General features: G+C 48.9%; 1 protein-coding gene across 2 annotated transcripts in view; it reads left to right on the forward strand.

The window, feature by feature from the left end:
- The window catches only part of LOC119955461 (rab-like protein 6), a 143434-nt gene that overhangs the window by 71823 nt on the left and 51351 nt on the right, over nucleotides 1-20260 (forward strand). For both annotated transcript variants that reach the window (XM_038781656.1, XM_038781657.1), the window contains exon 7: nucleotides 2069-2174. In XM_038781656.1, coding sequence (XP_038637584.1) covers nucleotides 2069-2174 — 106 coding nt within the window. The remainder of the gene's footprint in view (nucleotides 1-2068; nucleotides 2175-20260) is intronic.

Here is a 20260-nt window from a genome sequence, read left to right on the forward strand (position 1 = left end):
ACATAATCTGATTCTATCAGTCTCCAGGTGTGTATTCCAGATTTTAGCTACTTTCTGTGATAAAGAAGTTTCTCATTTCCTCTATATGCTCCATCAAATGATCATTTTGAAAACATAGAACATCGAATCCCTACAGTGCAGAAAGAGGCCATTTAGCTCATCGGGTCCTCACCGACCCTCTGAAAGAGCACCCCAAACCCATTCCCACACTCTATCCCTGTAACCCTACCTAGCCCGCACATCTTTGGACTGTGGGAGGAAACCGGAGGACACGCATGCAGGCACGAAGTGAATATGCAAACTCCACACAGACAGTCACCCAAGGCTGGAATTGAGCCCGGGTCCCTGGTGCTGTGATGCAGCAGTGCTAACCACTGTGCCACTGTGCCGAGACAGCTCTGTTTTATCTCTCTTTATCTGTTCTGCTTGAAGGAGAACCATCACAGCTTCTCCTATCTTTCTATATCACCAAATTCCCTGATATCCTGGCAAACCACCTCCGCACTCTCTTCAAGGCCTTGACGTTATTTCTAAAATGTGGTGCTCAGAATTGTTCACAATTCTCCAGCTGTGACCTAGCTAGTGATTTGTGAAGCTTTAGTTTGATTCCTTTTATTTGTATTCAATGCCCCTGCTGACGAGCATCGGCATGCTTTCTTAGCTGACTAATTAACATGCCCTAACATCTTTGAGAATTTGTGATGATGCATCCCCAGGTGCTTCTGTTCTGGCTCTCCTCAAGATTGTACTATTTAGATTATACAGCCTCTTATTCTTCCTGAAGTGCATCACTTCAAACTTAGCAGCATTAAATTACATCTACCATCTGTCTGCCCATTTCATCAGCCCAAGTGTTCCTGAAATTTGCTAACTATCCTGTTCCTGAAATTTTTGTCTCACCTGCAAATTTCAAAGTTGTACTTCCTTTACCCAAACTTTTATTTATGTATAACAAGAAAAGTAATGGTCTTAATAGTGACCCCATGGGGAGTTCCTTCCTTGGCCTTCTCTCCAGGCAGTAAAGTAGTCAATCATTATTAATTTCATACCCAAATTAGCACCGCTCCTTCAACACATTGTGCTTCTAATTTTTAAATAACTCCGTTATGCGGTACTTACCTATTGAAAGGTTGTAGCGGATGTTAGCTGCACTGAGAATGCACAGAATCGTGCTTTCAGTGGTCTAATGCTAATAAGATAAAGGAGGCAAGCAAAGGATATAAGAGGATACAACTGCTGATTGCTAATTACGCAGGTTGATGATTTAAGTGCAGGCTGGTTCTCCTGAAAACAGGAGCTTGCTGAGTTGTTTATTAAACCCTTTGAATCTCAGTCTCCATGATCAGATTATTGTTATTGATCAAACCCCCCTGCCACTCTCTCCCCCAGATGTTCCTAACATCCTCTTGGGGCACCGGTGCTCAGGAGCTGGGCTCAGCAGCTCGCTCAAGGGAAATATTGAGTGTTGACAGGTTATTTAGCTGTGGCATAGGGAGCAGCATTCCTGAGCTGAGCCTGTCTTGCATTGGGTCCACACATCCTGACACATGGAGCAGGAATTATTGGATAGTGAGCAACAGCAGAAACCTTGGCTCATCTCATCTCTGTCTAGCCCAGTGGCACTGAGGTTACAATCCAGTATGGCAACTTTACTGTAGTTAAGTCCATGCAAACCTGGCACCTTCTGGTATGTGTGCTGCAGCTACACATTATATTAGGAGTTCTATAGATTTCCCAAAGTGATTGAAACAATATTGTTGATGTAAAACTTCAACCAGACCGTGAGATATCTCTCCGAATGACAATTACCGCAGTTCAAAATTAATTCATAGTATAGTTCTTTGGGATATCGTGAAGACATGGCAGGGCTATGTAAACAGAACCCCTTTATTTCTAACCATTTTCTAACCACCTCCAAGTTTTAATGCATTTGAGTTTGGTCAAAAATAATTTCTAATGGCCATTTGCAACCTGACCGTAGTACTGGGCTCTGTCACTGCGGAGCCCACCAGCTATTCTGCTGAATGTTTATTCCCTGTACCTAATGTTGCCTTTTTTTGATCTGTAGGTTGCCCAGATCGTCTTACATTCGCTATGCAGAGTCATCAATGAGGAATGGCTTTGGCCTGAAGTATTTACACAAGTTTTTCAACATTCCATTTCTCCAGCTGCAGGTGAGTGGCTCTGATATGTTTTGAATTCTCTGTCACAGCTCCAGTATGGATGCCGGTTGGCATATATCTCATTACCCATATTGCGTACCTGTCTTCAAAGTACTAAAACATATTTTCAAATGAAAATCCCAGGACTGAGTAAGTAGTCTCCATCGTGCACGGACTGATGAAACATGTCGGTAAGGAATGGCCCTGGGCTAAATTCAGCATGGCGGCAGTAGTGGGGGGAGGGGAGCATTTGACCCTGAACATTCCAGGAGAAGGGAACAGAAAATCCAACAACGTTCCTTCTCCTGGTAACTAATGAGGGGCATGGTTGCATAGTGGTTAGCACTGTTGTTTCACAGCGCAAGGGGCACGGGTCCGATTCCCGCTTCTCCATTATTGTAAAAAAGCTCAAACATTTTTAACTTTACGATAGTTCAACTTCTATCTTAATCCGTGCAGATTCCGAATCATTTCTTTCACTTTGTAAAATGTAATTAAAAGTTAAGGATAATCGCACCAGTTTGGCAGCCCTGGTCACGGCTCCCCTACCGCTGTCACCGGCCAGGATTCCACCAGCCCGGTAGAGGGGGCGGCCCTGCGGATATGGGGCCAGTGGAGGAGGCATGTTGGGGAGGTGGGTGCGTCTGTCTGGGCACCAATATGTGATAACCATCGATTTGCCCCAGGGAACATGGATGGGGGGGTTTCGAACATGGCGGCGGTGAGGAGTGTGGGAGATATGTTCCTGGAGGGGAGCTTTGCGAGTTTGAGGGGCTTGGAGGAGAAATTTGGGCTGGTAAGGGGAAATTATTTCAGGTACTTACAGATGCGGGACTTTGTCTGCAGACAGGTCCCATCCTTCCCAAGCCTACCGCCAACAGGGATCCAAGACAGAATAGTCTCTAGAGGAGAAGGAGGAGAGGGTAGAGTCTCAGATATTTATAAGATGCTCATGAAGGGGGAAGAGTCCCAGACGGAGGAACTGAAACTCAAATGGGAGGAGGAGCTTGGCGGGGAGATGGAGGATGGGCTGTGGGCAGAAGCCCTGAGTAGGGTAAACTCAACCGCAACATGTGCCAGGCTCGGCCTGATTCAATTTAAGGTCGTTCACCGGGCCCACATGACAGTAGCTCGGATGAGCAAATTCTTTGGGGTAGAGGATAAGTGCGCTAGATGCGGGGGAGGACCAGCTAACCACATTCACATGTTTTGGGCATGTCCTGAGCTTAGGGGGTACTGGGAGGGATTTGCGGGGATCATGTCCCGGGTGCTAAAAACAAGGGTGGTGATGAGTCCAGGGGTGGCAATCTTTGGGGTTTCGGAAGACCCGGGAGTCCAGGGCGAGAAAGAGGCCGATGTTCTGGCCTTTGTTTCCTTGATAGCCCGGCGACGAGTACTGCTGGCATGGAGGGACTCAAAGCCCCCGAAGACCGAGCTATGGTTTACGGACATGTCAAGTTTTCTGGGTATGGAAAAAATGAAGTTCGCCTTGTACTGGGGTTCGCCCGAAGGTGGCAACCATTCATCGACTTCTTCGCGGGAGAATGAACGTCAGCAGGGGGGGCGGGGGGAAGGGGGGAGATTAGAGTAGAGAAGGAGGGATAAATAGGCGGGTAGTGTCGATGGGAGAGGAGCGAGCTTGTGCAGTATGGTTCGGTTGAAGTATTGATTTTACGTTGATGTTTGCACATTTTTGCTTTTTTGTTTTTTTTTTCGTTGTTATCTGTAACTGTTTACAATGCTGAAAAATACCTCAGTAAAATTGTATGTTTAAAAAAAAAAGTGAAGGATAATCACTGTCACTGTCTGTGCGGAGTCTACACGTTCTCCTTGTGTCTGCGTGGGTTTCCTCCAGGTGCTCCAGTTTCTTCCCACAAGTCCCGAAAGATGTGCTATTTGGTGAATTGGACATTCTGAATTCTCCCTCAGTGTACCCGAACAGGCGCCGGAGTGTGGCGACTAATAGCTTCATTGCAGTATTAATGTGAGCCTACTTGTGACACTAATAAACGTTATTGATTATTATTATTACTGGTTGGGTGAGTGTATAAGTGGTAGGGTTTCTGTGTGGTGTGTATATTTGTGTGTAGTCTAAACTAAGGTGCTTCCCTTCTGGTACTAAACTGAAGTATGTGAGATGGCTCATTGGGCGAGAGAGATCCTGTCTTGTGGATTTGTAACAACACCAATCAATGACCATGAGAGAGGAGGAGCAGGGATTGGGATCAAGGAGGAACATTCAAATTAAATATGTAGAATAATTAAGATCCACCAGAAATATCAAGTAACATTTTTTGGAAAGTGGGTTCAATCTCTGACTTTTTGGCCCTGATTCTGAAGTTCACGGTGTCAGAGGGCAAGTTCTTTTCAGTTCACTGACAGTCACTGTCTAAGTGATAGTCTGCGGGACTTCAACGCACCGTCTGAATTTCCTCAGTTAATTACACGTAAACCTACCAAGACGTTGCTGCCAGTTTTTTGAGGAGCGATGACAGTTTGGCAATTTTACCCGGGTTTGATAGAATAATTTTATTTAATATTTGTCGGCCATTCAGTTTTACTGATTCACAATTAGCTAAAGCCTGGGAATCTGATTTCATAGGGTCCTTTCCAATTTCATAACCAGGTTTTATGGGATTGTACCAGGTTTCAGTCTAAAGGAGAGTTTTGATTCCAAGTCCTGTGTAAGGTATGGGAGGAGTAGTTTGATGAGAAAATGATATATATGCATCCTGGGTATTGATAAACCGAATACTACTGAATCTAGAATGAGAGGATATAGGTTGAGAAGCTATAGATTTAGAACTGAGATGAGGAGGAACTACTTCTCGCAGAGGGTGGTGAATTTGTGGAACTCGCTGCGGTGGAGTTGGATTCATTAAATGGTTTCAAGAAGGAGATAGATATATTTCTGATTTTTAAAAAAAACAGTTTAAAGGGATATGGGCACCAGTTGGGGAGGTGGATTTGAGACCAGGAAGAGATCAGCATTTAATTGAACAGCAGAGCAGGCTCGAAGAGCTGAATTGCCTACTTTTGTTCCCAATTTTTGTTTGCACTGAGTGCTGAATTTGGGTGCATTTGAGTGCTATAGTGAGAGTTTGGTGACTGAGGGAGTGAGGTGAGGAGGACGCAAGGTGCTCCTTTCATTTCATTTCCTACACTTCCTCAAAGAGCGAGAAGGGAGCCGGGAGTTTACGAGAGTGCAGCTGACTGGGATCAGAGACGGAGGGTGGAGTTCCAGTTGGTTCACAGGGCAGCTACATTCTGTAAGGTAAGAGTTATTTGTTTTTGGGTTTTTAAAATTTTTAATCTTTTCAAATTTTATTTTTTGTGTTTGTTTTGTTGTTTGGGGGCGCAATCACCAATTTCAGAGGGTTCTACTGAGTCAGTATGGGTGGAAGTCAGAAACAAGAAAGGAGCAGTCACTTTATTGGGAGTTTTCTATAGACCCCCCAATAGCAGCCGAGAGATAGAGCAACAGATTGGGCGGCAGATCTTGGAAAGGTTTAGAAGTAATGGAGTTGTCATCATGGATGACTTCAACTTCCCTAATATTGACTGGAACCTAATTAGTGCAAATGGTTTAGATGGAGCAGATTTTATCAAGTGTGTACAGGAAGGATTCCTGACTCAATATGTAGGTAGGCCGACTAGGGGGAGGCCATATTGGACTTGGTGCTCGGCAACAAACCGGGCCAGGTGTCAGATATCTCGGTGAGAGAGCATTTCGGTGACAGTGACCACCACTCCTTGACCTTTACCATAGTCATGGAGAGGGATAGGAACAGACAGTATGAGAAGGTATTTAATTGGCGGAGAGGAAATTATACTGCTATTAGACAGGAGCTGAGGAGCATAAAGTGGGAACAATTGTTCTTGGGGAAATGCACAACAGTAACGTGAGGATTGTTTAAGGAGCACATGCTGCGAGTGCTGGATAGTTTTGTCGCACTGAGACGAGGAAGGAAAGGTAAGGCGAAGGAGCCTTGGATGACAAGAGAAGTGGAGCTTCTAGTCAAGAGGAAGAAGGAAGCTTACGTAATGATCTGACTCGGCTCTAGAGGGTTATAAGGTAGCCAGGAAGGAACTCAAAAATGGACTGAGGAGAGCTAGAAGGGGGCATGAAAAAGCCCTGGCGGGAAGGATTAAGGAAAAACCCACGGCGTTCTACACTTACGTGAGAAATAAGAGGATGATCAGAGTAAGAGAAGGGCTGATCAGGGATAGTGGATGGAACTTGTGCCTGGGGAGATGGGGGAGGCCCTAAATGAATATTGTGCTTCAGTATTCACTAGAGAGAGGGACCTTGTTGCCCATGAGAACAGTATGAACCAGGTTAATAAACTCAAACAGGTTGCTATTAAGAAGGAGGATGTGCTGGAAATTTTGAAAAGCATGAGGATAGATAAGTACCCTGGGCCTGACGGGATATACCCAAGGTTACTACGGGAAGCGAGGGAGGAGATTGCTGCGCCGTTGCCGATGATCTTTGCGTCCTCACTCTCCACTGGAGTAGTACTGGGTGATTGGAGGGAGGCGAATGTTTTTCCCCTGTTCAAGAAAGGGGATAGGGAAATCCTTGGGAATTACAGACCCATCAGTCTTATGTCTGTGGTGAGCAAAATATTGGAACGGATTCTGAGAGATAGGATTTATGATTATTTAGAAAACATAGTTTGATTCAAGATAGTCAGCATGGCTTTGTGAGGGGCAGGTCATGCCTCACAAGCCTCATTGAATTCTTTGAGGATGTGACGAAACACATTGATGAAGGTCGGGCGGTGGATGTGGGATTAGGGTAAGCTTTTGATAAGGTTCCCCATGGTAGGCTCATTCAGTGCATTAGGGGGCATGGGATACAGGGAAATGTGGCTGTCTGGATACAGAATTGGCTGGCCGAAAGAAGACAGCGAGTGGTAGTGGATGGAAAGTATTCCGCCTGGAGGTTGGTGACCAGTGGTGTCTCGCAAGGATCTGTTCTGGGACCTCTGCTCTTTGTGGTTTTTATAAATGACTTGGATGAGGAAGTGGAAGGGTGGGTTAGTAAGTTTGCCGATGACACGAAGGTTGGGGGAGTTGTAGATAGTGTTGAGGGTTGTTGCAGGTTACAACAGGACATTGACAGGATGCAGAGCTGGGCTGAGAAGTGGCAGATGGAGTTCAACCTTGATAAATGTGAAGTGATTCATTTTGGAAGGACAAATTTGAATGCTGAATACAGGGTTAAAGGCAGGATTCTTGGAAGTGTGGAGGAACAGAGGGATCTTGGGGTCCATGTGCATAGATCCCTCAAAGTTGCCACCCAGGTTGAGAGGGTTGTTAAGAAGGTGTATGGTGTGTTGGCTTTCATTAACAGGGGGATTGAGTTTAAGAGCCGGGAGGTTTTGCTGCAGCTTTATATAACCGTAGTTAGACGACACTTGAAATACTGTGTCCAATTCTGGTCGCCTCATTATAGGAAGGATGTGGATGCTTTGGAGAGGGAACAGAGGAGATTTACCAGGATGCTGCCTGGACCGGAGGGCATGTGTTATGAAGAAAGGTCGAGGGAGCTAGGGCTTTTCTCACTGCAGCGAAGAGACAGAGAGGTGACTTGATAGAGGTGTACAAGGTGATGAGAGGCATGGATAGAGTGGATAGCCAGAGACTTTTCCCTCGGGTGGAAATGGCTGTCATGAGGGGACATAATTTTAAGGTGATTGGAGGAAGGTATAGGGGAGATGTCAGCGGTAGGTTCTTTACACAGAGAATGGTGGGTGTATGGGATGCACTGCCAGCAGAGGTGGTGGAGTCAGAGTCATTAGGGACATTTAAGCGACTCTTAGACAGGTACATGGACAGCAGTAAATTGAAGGGGTGGAGGTTCGGTTGATCTTAGATTTGGGTAAATGGTCGGCACAACATTGTGAGCTGAAGGGCCTGTACAGTGCTGCACTGCTCTATGTTCAATATTCTAATTCCTATGTTCCTAATACTACAGCTGTTGCTGTAGTAAAAACAGAAAGTGCTGAAAATACTCAGCAGGTCTGGATACAGCCTAGTGCTGGAGTGCTGATGTCTACAACAATATGGAAAAGAACAAACCATGAAAAGAAAAGGTTCTGGGAGGGAGGGGAAGAGTTGAGATCAGAAGTGCGGGCTATAGGCTGTACATAATCCAGGGCCCTTCAATGGCGGTGGCTAAGGGGGAATCCTTGATAAAGGAAAAAGGAGGACATGTGGATGCGCTGGTATGGATGGTTGTATCATTCGATCAGATATGACAGAGATACCAGGGAATAGAATGGAAGTCTAACAGGGTGTAGCGTGCAAGGAGTTGCAGGGTGACCTCACTGACAATGTGTGAGATGACCTCACTGTGGGAGTCACTGAGCTTATAGTGAACGTTTATGGATACCTTATCTCCAGGTATAGAGAACGAGAAGTCTTGGAAGGGAAGAGTCGCAAGATGGGCCAAGTGGAGGGCGAGAGAAAGGTAGAAATTGGATGCAAAGTTGTTGAAATTTTGCAATTCAGAGTGAGAGCAGGCCACAGCAGCAATATAGTCATCAATGTACCGGAAAAATTGTTAAGGGAGGGGAACCGAGTAGGACTAGAACAAGGAATGTTCCACATATACTGTAAAACAAGTATAGCCAGGACCAATATACTTTGTATCGGTATTCACCAGGGAGACGGACATGATGGATGTTGAGGTCAGGAATAAATGTGTGAACTGTCTTGAGAACGTCAATATATCAAAGGAGGAAATGTTGAGTATCCTAAATTGCATTAAGGTAGACAAGTCCCCGGGCCGGATGGGATCTATCCCAGGTTACTGCGGGAGGCAAGGGTAGAAACAGCTGGGGCCCTAACAGATATCGCCACATCCTCTTTGACCACAGGCGAGGTTCCAGAGGACTGGAGAATAGCCAATGTTATTCCCTTGTTTAAGAAAGGAAGCAAGGATAATCTAGCAAATTATAGGCTGGTGAGCCTGACATCAGTGGTGGAGAAGCTTTTAGAAAAGATACTGAGGGACAGGATATATGCACTTTGGGGAAAAATGGACGAGTTAGTGACAGGCAGCATGGTTTTGTACGGGGAAGGTCAAGTCTCACCAACTTGAATGAGTTTTTTGAAAAGGTGACGAAGAAAATCGATGAGGGAAGGGCTGTGGATGTAGTTTATATGGACTTTGCTAAGACATTTGACAAGGTCCCACATGGCAGACTGGTACAAAAACTAAAATCACATGGGATTGGGGGTGGGTTGGCTGGATGGATACAGCTTGGTTATAGAAGACAGAGAGTAGCGGCGGAACGGTGTGTTTCAGAATGGAGATCAGTAGCTCGTGGTGTTCTGCAGAGATCAGTACTGGGACCTCTGTTGTTTGGAGTATATATAAATGATCTGGAGGAAAATGTGGGTGGTCTGATTAGTAAGTTGGTGGATGACACGAAGGTTGGCAGAGTTGCTGATAATGCCGAGGGTTGTCAGAGGATACAACCAAGATATAGATAGATTGGAGACTTGGGCATTTGAGAAATGGCAGCTGGAGTTTAATCTGGGCAAATGCGAGGTGATGCATTTTTAAGGCTCAAATCTAGGAAAGAATTATTCTGTAAACGGCAGAACCTTTAGGTACATTAACATACAGAGGGATCTGGGCGTGCAGGTCCACAGTTCCTAAAAGTGGCAACGCAGGTGGCCAAGGTGATTAAGAAGGCATAGGGCATGCTTGCCTTCATCAGCAGGTACATTGAGTACAGGAGTTCAGAAATTATGTTGCAGCTATACAAACCTTGGTTAGGCCGCATTTGGAGTAGCAGGAGTAGTTCAGGTGACCACATTATCAGAAGGACGTGGAAGCTTTGGACAGAGTGCAAAGAAGGTTCACCAGGATGTTGCCTGGTCTCGAGGCTGTTAGCCATAAGGAGGGGCTGAATGATCAAGGATTGTTTTTACTGGAAAGAAGGAGACTGAGAGGCATAGACAAAGTGGATAGTCAGAGGCTTTTTCCAAGGGTGGAAGTGGCAGTTACAAGGAGGCACAGGTTCAAGGTGAGAGGGGGGAAGTCTAAGGGAGATGTGCGGGGCAAGTTTTTCACACAAAGAATGGTGGGTACCTGGTAAGCACTGCCAGAGGATGTGGTGGAAGCAGGCACATTAGCAATATTTAAGAGGCTTCTGATGGGTGCATAAATAGGGAGGAAATAGAGGGATACGGACCGAGTAAGGGCAGAAGGTTTATAGTTAGGGCATCATGATCGGCACAGGCTTGGAGGGCTGAAGGGCCTGTTCCTATACTGTACTTTTCTTTGTTCGTTGGGTACCCACAGCAACACTGTTTATTTGAGAATGGTTAGTGTGATGAAGAGACCCTTATGTGAACTGAGAGGAGTTGGTTTGAAAGCTATTGTAATATGAAGAGCTTTAATTTGTACTTCATTCAGGTGAACCTGTTTTTTTGAAACTATATAAGATTTTATATATATATCAATATATTATATTTATATATCAATAAGATATTGATAAGATTTTATCAATGAGGATTGGAGAAAATTGGGTTGCGGCTGGATGAAGACCAGCAATGCAGGATCTGATTCTGACCTACATTCTCTGTAGCTGGATAACTATTTCACAGATGACGCAGCTCCTATTACATCTGAAATTTCAAAAGGCTTGAACCAGAATGGCCCAGGTCACTTGGGACAGCTCTGAATTCTGATGCAGCTTGAATATGATACACCGTTGCTACCGTCATTCTGGTTGTCTGAGCAGCAGTTACTAACCTGGGCCCATTGGGCAATTGAAAGCTGGGAACTAGTGTTTCCCTGAAGCTGTAAAACCGCTCTTGGCGTTGTTCACTTTCTGGAAAATACACTTTACTGCCCATCATTGCGAGAGGGAATGTGATGGGGGCTCGGCTGAAACCTGCTCATGCAGCAGCACTGTTTGTGAGCATGGCAGCACAACGGACAGAATGCAATGGCTGGTACCAGTTCCCCACTGTCCAACGGTGACCTGTACCCGTCTCACATTGTCCAGCGGTTACCAGTACCAGTTCCCCACTGTCCGACAGTGACCTGTACCCATCCCCCACTGTCCGACAGTGACCTGTACCCATCCCCCACTGTCCGACAGTGACCTGTACCCATCCCCCACTGTCCGACAGTGACCTGTACCCATCCCCCACTGTCCGACAGTGACCTGTACCCATCCCCCACTGTCCGACAAGGACCTGTACCCATCACCCACTGTCCGACAGTGACCTGTACCCATCCCCCACTGTCCGACAGTGACCTGTACCTATCCCCCACTGTCCGACAGGGACCTGTACCCATCCCCCACTGTCCGACAGGGACCTGTACCCATCCCCCACTGTCCGACAGTGACCTGTACCCATCCCCCACTGTCCGACAGTGACCTGTATCCATCCCCCCCTGTCCGACAAGGACCTGTACCCATCCCCCACTGTCCGACAGGGACCTGTACCCATCCCCCACTGTCCGACAGTGACCTGTACCCATCCCCCACTGTCCGACAGTGACCTGTACCTATCCCCCACTGTCCCCCACTGTCCGACAGGGACCTGTACCCATCCCCCACTGTCCGACAGGGACCTGTACCCATCCCCCACTGTCCGACAGTGACCTGTACCTATCCCCCACTGTCCGACAGTGACCTGTACCCATCCCCCACTGTCCGACAGTGACCTGTACCCATCCCCCACTGTCCGACAGGGACCTGTACCCATCCCCCACTGTCCGACAGGGACCTGTACCCATCCCCCACTGTCCGACAGGGACCTGTACCCATCCCCCACTGTCCGACAGGGACCTGTACCCATCCCCCACTGTCCGACAGTGACCTGTACCCATCCCCCACTGTCCCCCACTGTCCACCAGTGACCTGTACCCATCCCCCACTGTCCGACAGGGACCTGTACCCATCCCCCACTGTCCGACAGGGACCTGTACCCATCCCCCACTGTCCGACAGGGACCTGTACCCATCCCCCACTGTCCCCCACTGTCCGACAGGGACCTGTACCCATCCCCCACTGTCCCCCACTGTCCGACAGGGACCTGTACCCATCCCCCACTGTCCGACAGGGACCTGTACCCATCCCCCACTGTCCGACAGGGACCTGTACCCATCCCCCACTGTCCGACAGGGACCTGTACCCATCCCCCACTGTCCGACAGTGACCTGTACCCATCCCCCACTGTCCACCAGTGTCCTGTACCCATCCCCCACTGTCCGACAGTGACCTGTACCCACCCCCCACTGTCCGACATTGACCTGTACCCATCCCCCACTGTCCACCAGTGACCTGTACCCATCCCCCACTGTCCGACAGTGACCTGTACCCACCCCCCACTGTCCGACAGTGACCTGTACCCATCCCCCACTGTCCGACAGGCACCTGTACCCATCCCCCACTGTCCCCCACTGTCCACCAGTGACCTGTACCCATCCCCCACTGTCCGATAGTGACCTGTGCCCATCCCCCACTGTCCGACAGGGACCTGTACCTATCACCCACTGTCCGACAGGGACCTGTACCCATCCCCCACTGTCCGACAGGGACCTGTACCCATCCCCCACTGTCCGACAGTGACCTGTACCCATCCCCCACTGTCCGACAAGGACCTGTACCCATCCCCCACTGTCCCCCACTGTCCGACAGGGACCTGTACCCATCCCCCACTGTCCCCCACTGTCCGACAGTGACCTGTACCCATCCCCCACTGTCCGACAAGGACCTGTACCCATCCCCCACTGTCCGACAGGGACCTGTACCCATCCCCCACTGTCCGACAGGAACCTGTACCCATCCGCCACTGTCCGACAGTGACCTGTACCCACCCCCCACTGTCACCCACTGTCCGACAGTGACCTGTACCCATCCCCCACTGTCCGCCACTGTCCGACAGGGACCTGTACCCATCCCCCACTGTCCGACAGGGACCTGTACCCATCCGCCACTGTCCGACAGTGACCTGTACCCACCCCCCACTGTCCCCCACTGTCCGACAGGGACCTGTACCCATCCGCCACTGTCCAACAGGGACCTGTACCCACCCCCACTGTCCCCCACTGTCCGACAGGGACCTGTACCCATCCCCCACTGTCCGACAGGGACCTGTACCCATCCCCCACTGTCCGACAGGGACCTGTACCCATCCCCCACTGTCCGACAGGGACCTGTACCCATCCCCCACTGTCCGACAGGGACCTGTACCCATCCCCCACTGTCCGACAGGGACCTGTACCCATCCCCCACTGTCCCCCACTGTCCGACAGTGACCTGTACCCATCCCCCACTGTCCCCCACTGTCCGACAGGGACCTGTACCCATCCCCCACTGTCCGACAGGGACCTGTACCCATCCCCCACTGTCCGACAGGGACCTGTACCCATCCCCCACTGTCCGACAGGGACCTGTACCCGTCCCCCACTGTCCCCCACTGTCCGACAGGGACCTGTACCCATCCCCCACTGTCTGACAGGGACCTGTACCCATCCCCCACTGTCCGACAGTGACCTGTACCCATCCCCCACTGTCCGACAGTGACCTGTACCCATCCCCCACTGTCCGACAGTGACCTGTACCCATCCCCCACTGTCCGACAGTGACCTGTACCCATCCCCCACTGTCCGACAGTGACCTGTACCCGTCCCCCACTGTCCGACAGTGACCTGTACCCATCCCCCACTGTCCGACAGGGACCTGTACCCGTCCCGTACTGTCCACCGGTTACCGGTACCAGTCCTACGCTGTCCAGCAGTTTCCAGTACTCGTTCCACACTGTCCACCGGTTACCAGTACCAGTCCATCACTGTCCAGCAGTTACCGGTACCCGTTCCACACTGTCCAGCCGTTACCGGTACCCGTTCCACACTGTCCAGCAGTTACCGGTACCAGTCCATCACTGTCCACCGGTTACCGGTACCAGTCCATCACTGTCCACCGGTTACCGGTACCAGTCCATCACTGTCCACCGGTTAGCGGTACCAGTCCATCACTGTCCACCGGTTACCGGTACCAGTCCATCACTGTCCACCGGTTACCGGTACCAGTCCATCACTGTCCACCGGTTACCGGTACCAGTCCATCACTGTCCACCGGTTAGCGGTACCAGTCCATCACTGTCCACCGGTTACCGGTACCAGTCCATCACTGTCCAGCAGTTACCGGTACCAGTCCATCACTGTCCACCGATTACCGGTACCAGTCCATCACTGTCCAGCCGTTACCGGTACCCGTTCCACACTGTCCAGCAGTTACCGGTACCAGTCCATCAATGTCCACCGGTTACCGGTACCAGTCCCACACTGTCCACCGGTTACCGGTACCAGTCCATAACTGTCCAGCAGTTACCGGTACCCGTTCCACACTGTCGAATGGTGACTGCTATTGGAATAAGAACCGTGCGAGCCTAGTTCCCATAGAACTGTTTGCCATTCTCTTCACCCCTTCTTTCAGTGTCTGTACAGCCCACTGCTAAATCATTCAACGCTGGATGAAAGGATGTGCGCACATGGTGTATTCCATTTTTCTGCTTAAACAAATCACTCATATACGTTGTCGCAACTTTCAGAAAACAGTTTTCTGTTAAGCATGCGTTGCAAAAATTTTGTGCAGTTTCTCTGTCATAATGGGAGCTGTGATGTTGCTCATGATGTCCACTTCTAACCACGTCCACTGAGCGTCCACTAGAACGTATGCCGGATAAAAGGCCCTGCAAAATCCACATGAAGTCGAGACCAGGGATTGTCAGGCTCCATGGATGGAGTGGTGCTGCCAGCACCATCTTTTGGTTTATCTGACATGCAGACAGGATTTCACCTTGTTCTCCAAGTCCTGATCCATATTACGCCACCAAACACAGAAACCTTTCATTTAGAGCTACCCAGTTGAGCCTCATGAACTTCACCTACGACTTGCAAATGACCAGAGTGTGGAATGACTACTCTAGATAGCACAGTGGTTAGCACTGCTGCCTCAGCACCAGGGACCTGGGTTCAATTCTGGCCTTCGGTCACTGCCTTGGTACATTCTCCTTGTTTTCTCCGGGTGCTCCGGTTTCCTCCCACAGTCCAAATACGCACAGGGTAGGTGGACTGGCCATGCTAAATTGTCCCTTGGTGTCCAGGGATTTGAAGGTTAGATTATTGGGTTGCAGGGATAGGGTATGACATGGATCGGTGCCGACTTGATGGGTCAAATGGCCTTCTGCACTGTAGGGATTCTGTGATTATCTGTGATAGACCCTCAAAGAATACAACCATCCTGCACACTCAGCTCATTGTTTTTTTAATTTATTCGTTCATGGGATCTGGGCATCGCCAGCTGGCCCAGCATTTATTGCCCATCCCCAATTGCCCTTGAAGGGGCAGTTAAGAGTCAACCATATATTTCATATGTTTCACGTCTACTCTCAGATCCTCATCCTCTATAACAGGAGGCCAACCATGCATACGGGATCATCTCACCCGGGACAAAGCAGGGTTCCTGTCCGTCCACTGTTTAACCTATTTGGCATTCACAGGAGAATGTGAAAATTTCTCAGCAACAAAATTGTCTCTGGCGGAAGTACTGTCTCGGTTGGCATGTCCGGTAAGGGAAGACGACTCAGCGGGTCTGCGTTTGCGTTCCTCTTCCCTGCCCTGCACACAAGATTGTGCTGGTAGGCTGACAATGTGAGAGTCCAGCACTATAATCTTGCTGAGGCCATGGGTGAGTAGGCATCAGGACTCACTAAAAAGACTCACCAATGGCTTGTGGTCTGTACAAATGATGAATGAACGTCCATCAAGAAACTGATAAAACAAACAATTTCTCAGTGAAAAGATGGCTAGAGCTTCCTATACGGGGCCTCACGGTAGCATGGTGGTTAGCATCAATGCTTCACAGCTCCAGGGTCCCAGGTTCAATTCCCGGCTGGGTCACTGTCTGTGTGGAGTCTGCACGTCCTCCCTGTGTGTGCGTGGGTTTCCTCCGGGTGCTCCGGTTTCCTCCCACAGTCCAAAGATGTGCGGGTTAGGTGGATTGGCCATGCTAAATTGCCCGTAGTGTAAGGTTAATGGGGGGATTGTTGGGATACGGGTTACGTGGGTTTAAGTAGGGTGATCATTGCTCGGCACAACATCGAGGGCCGAAGGGCCTGTTCTGTGCTGTACTGTTCTATATAGCTGCGAACATCCCTTCTCCACCGAGATCAGTGTGTGAAGCAAATCCAATTGGCTTTTCTGACCCATCCTCGATCAGATGAGAGAGAACTGCCCCAACAACAGATGCAGTGCCAGCAACGCTGTTGAAAGGTCTGACAGAAACGTCACTAAGCCCAGAACTGATCTGAGCTCAGACACGTTCTTGGGCTTTGGAATTTCCTTGATAACTTAAACATGCCCTCCATAGGGGACATACCCTGCACTGTGATTTTATGATCTAAATATTCCACCTTTTGTGCCTGAGTAAGGGCTGGCAACTGCTTAGAGCTCCAAATGCTCCTTTAGGCCTCCTCACTGATGACAGATGAAGAGGCTCCTGTGTCCACCTCAATCTTATGTTTCTGTCTATCTGCCTCCACTGCAGCATAGTTAGGCTCCGTGTGCACCTCATTCACATTAAACATATTGTAAGGTGGAGGGGGTGTTTGTTGCTGTTCTGTGCTTTCCAAGTGAAGCATAACAGACTGAGGCTTCATTGAATTTGAATTTTCCTGCCCAGCCTTTGTCTCTTAAAACGCGTGCACTTTTTAGCCAAATGCACATTTCTGTTGAAATTGTGACAGACAGCTTCCATGAATGACTTGCATAATGTGTGCCTCCACATCTGAAATATTCCACTACTTTTGCCTTTTTGTTTGCTGACACTTGTCTTACTTAATGCACTGCACCAAGCTGTGCCCCACCATTGGCTTTTGGATATCTTTTACTTTGTTGACAGCCATTTCCTTTCTTGAAATGTTTTTGAAAGTCAGTGTGGCTTCTTCCACAAAGCGATGCTGTATGCTGTTTTCATTGATGCCACAGACTAATCTGTCCCGGACTATATCCTTTAACACTGCCTCAAACTCTCAATGCCCAGAGAGCTGCCGTAATTCAGCAACAAACATAGTTACCGACTGTCCTACTTTATGAAAATAAACATTATTAAAATGTTGGACAATCACCGAGGGCTTAGGATGGTGGTGATCCTGAACGAGTGCAACTAAATCTGCAAATTATTTGTCCCCCGGTTTCCGTGGTGTTGCTAAATTCCTCATCAGCTTCGCCTCACACGCACTCAGAAGGATTGGATTGGATTGGATTTGTTTATTGTCACGTGTACTGAGGTACAGTGAAAAGTATTTTTCTGCGAGCTGCTCAACAGATCATTCAGTACATGGGAGAAAAGGGAATTAAACAGAATTCAAGAAAATACATGAGAATACATAATAGGGCAACACAAGATATACAATGTAACTACATAAGCATTGGCATCGGTTGAAACATACAGGGTGTACTGTTAATGAGGTCAGTCAATAAGAGGGTCACTTAGGAGTCTGGTGACAGTGGGGAAGAAGCTGTTTTTGAGTCTGTTCGTGCATGTTCTCAGACTTCTGAATCTCCTGCCCGATGGAAGAAGTTGGAAAAGTGAGTAAGCCGGGTGGGAGGGATCCTTGATTATGCTGCCAGCTTTCCCCCGGCAGCGGGAGGTGTAGATGGAATCAATGGATGGGAGGCAGGTTCGTGTGATGGACTGGGCGGTATTCACGACTCTCTGAAGTTCCTTGCGGTCCTGGGCCGAGCAGTTGCCATACCAGGCTGTGATGCAGCCCGATAGGATGCTCTCTATAGTGCATCTGTAAAATTGAGCGCTGTTTAGCCTGTTCTGTAATTCCATTTGCCCCCTGGAGTATAGCACACGACCATTGCCCACATTGCAAACCAGCTACTCACCGTACATAACTTCCTGTCGCCAAGCTGCACCTCGAATAACATCTGACAGCAGTGGAAGGGTTAAAGTGCCAGGAATCTGAAGACGGGGATGTTTGTCTTTTAGTCCATGGCAGTCAATAAACAGAGTGACTCCTCTTTAATATTGGATGAAAGCAGAGTCATGTATCGTTGACAATGATATATAATGCTCGGGAGTTGTGATAAACACTGCTGTAGATCACTGTGCCTCGGGACTATATCCATTCAAATCCAGTGCTAATAATAGCCGCTGCCTTTATTTCCATATCTCAGCAAGCACAGAAAAACAGGCTCATTATTCTACCTGCTGAAAGAGGAATCCTTTTCAATGCCAAGGGCCATGTTGTCATATCACTATTTATATTTCAGTTTTCACGAAGAGAAAATGAAGGAGCACTGACGTTGATTATTGTCCGGTTCAATGTTAAAATTTCCACAATAAGTAATGAACAATATTTCACTTATTTTATCCTTGTGGTTAATCTTCGTGCTTCTTAATTTAAATGCTCATGAATTGGCACAGATATATAAGGAACAAAGAAAATTACAGCACAGGAACAGGCCCTTCGGCCCTCCCAGCCTGCGCCGATCCAGATCCTTTATCCAAACCTGTCTCCTATTTTCCAAGATCTACTTCCCTCTGTTGCCGCCCGTTCATATACCTGTCTAGATGCCTCTTAAATGATGCTATCGTGCCCGCCTCTACCACCTCCGCTGGTAAAACATTCCAGGCACCCACCACCCTCTGCGTAAAAAACTTTCCACGCACATCTCCCTTAAACTTTCCCCCTCTCACCTTGAAATCGTGACCCCTTGTAACTGACACCCCCACTCTTGGAAAAAGCTTGTTGCTATCCACCCTGTCCATACCTCTCATAATTTTGTACATTGTGTCAGTGAGGTCACCCCGGACATTGTGTAAGTGAGGTCACCCCGGACATTGTGTCAGTGAGGTCGTCCCGGACATTGTGTCAGTGAGGTCACCCCGGACATTGTGTCAGTGAGGTCGTCCCGGACATTGTGTCAGTGAGGTCATCCCGGACATTGTGTCAGTGAGGTCACCCCGGACATTGTGTCAGTGAGGTCACCCCGGACATTGTGTCAGTGAGGTCGTCCTGGACATTGTGTCAGTGAGGTCACCGCGGACATTGTGTCAGTGAGGTCATCCCGGACATTGTGTCAGTGAGGTCACCCCGGACATTGTGTCAGTGAGGTCGTCCTGGACATTGTGTCAGTGAGGTCACCCCGGACATTGTGTCAGTGAGGTCACCCCGGACATTGTGTCAGTGAGGTCACCCCGGACATTGTGTCAGTGAGGTCACCCCGGACATTGTGTCAGTGAGGTCACCCCGGACATTGTGTCAGTGAGGTCACCCCGGACATTATGTCAGTGAGGTCACCCCGGACATTGTGTCAGTGAGGTCATCCCGGACATTGTGTCAGTGAGGTCACCCCGGACATTGTGTCAGTGAGGTCATCCCGGACATTGTGTCAGTGAGGTCGTCCCGGACATTGTGTCAGTGAGGTCACCCCGGACATTGTGTCAGTGAGGTCACCCCGGACATTGTGTCAGTGAGGTCACCCCGGACATTGTGTCAGTGAGGTCACCCCGGACATTGTGTCAGTGAGGTCATCCTGGACATTGTGTCAGTGAGGTCGTCCCGGACATTGTGTCAGTGAGGTCGTCCCGGACATTGTGTCAGTGAGGTCGTCCCGGACATTGTGTCAGTGAGGTCATCCTGGACATTGTGTCAGTGAGGTCACCCCGGACATTATGTCAGTGAGGTCATCCCGGACATTGTGTCAGTGAGGTCACCCCGGACATTGTGTCAGTGAGGTCATCCCGGACATTGTGTCAGTGAGGTCATCCTGGACATTGTGTCAGTGAGGTCGTCCTGGACATTGTGTCAGTGAGGTCGTCCTGGACATTGTGTCAGTGAGGTCACCCCGGACATTGTGTCAGTGAGGTCACCCCGGACATTGTGTCAGTGAGGTCACCCCGGACATTGTGTCAGTGAGGTCATCCCGGACATTGTGTCAGTGAGGCCATCCTGGACATTGTGCCTGCGTGGTGTCCTCCGAGCGCTCCAGTATCCTCCCACAAGTCCTGAAAGACATGCTTTATTAGGTGGTTTGGACATTC

The sequence above is a fragment of the Scyliorhinus canicula genome, chromosome 21 (assembly GCF_902713615.1).
Source record: "Scyliorhinus canicula chromosome 21, sScyCan1.1, whole genome shotgun sequence".
Lineage (NCBI taxonomy): Eukaryota > Metazoa > Chordata > Chondrichthyes > Carcharhiniformes > Scyliorhinidae > Scyliorhinus > Scyliorhinus canicula.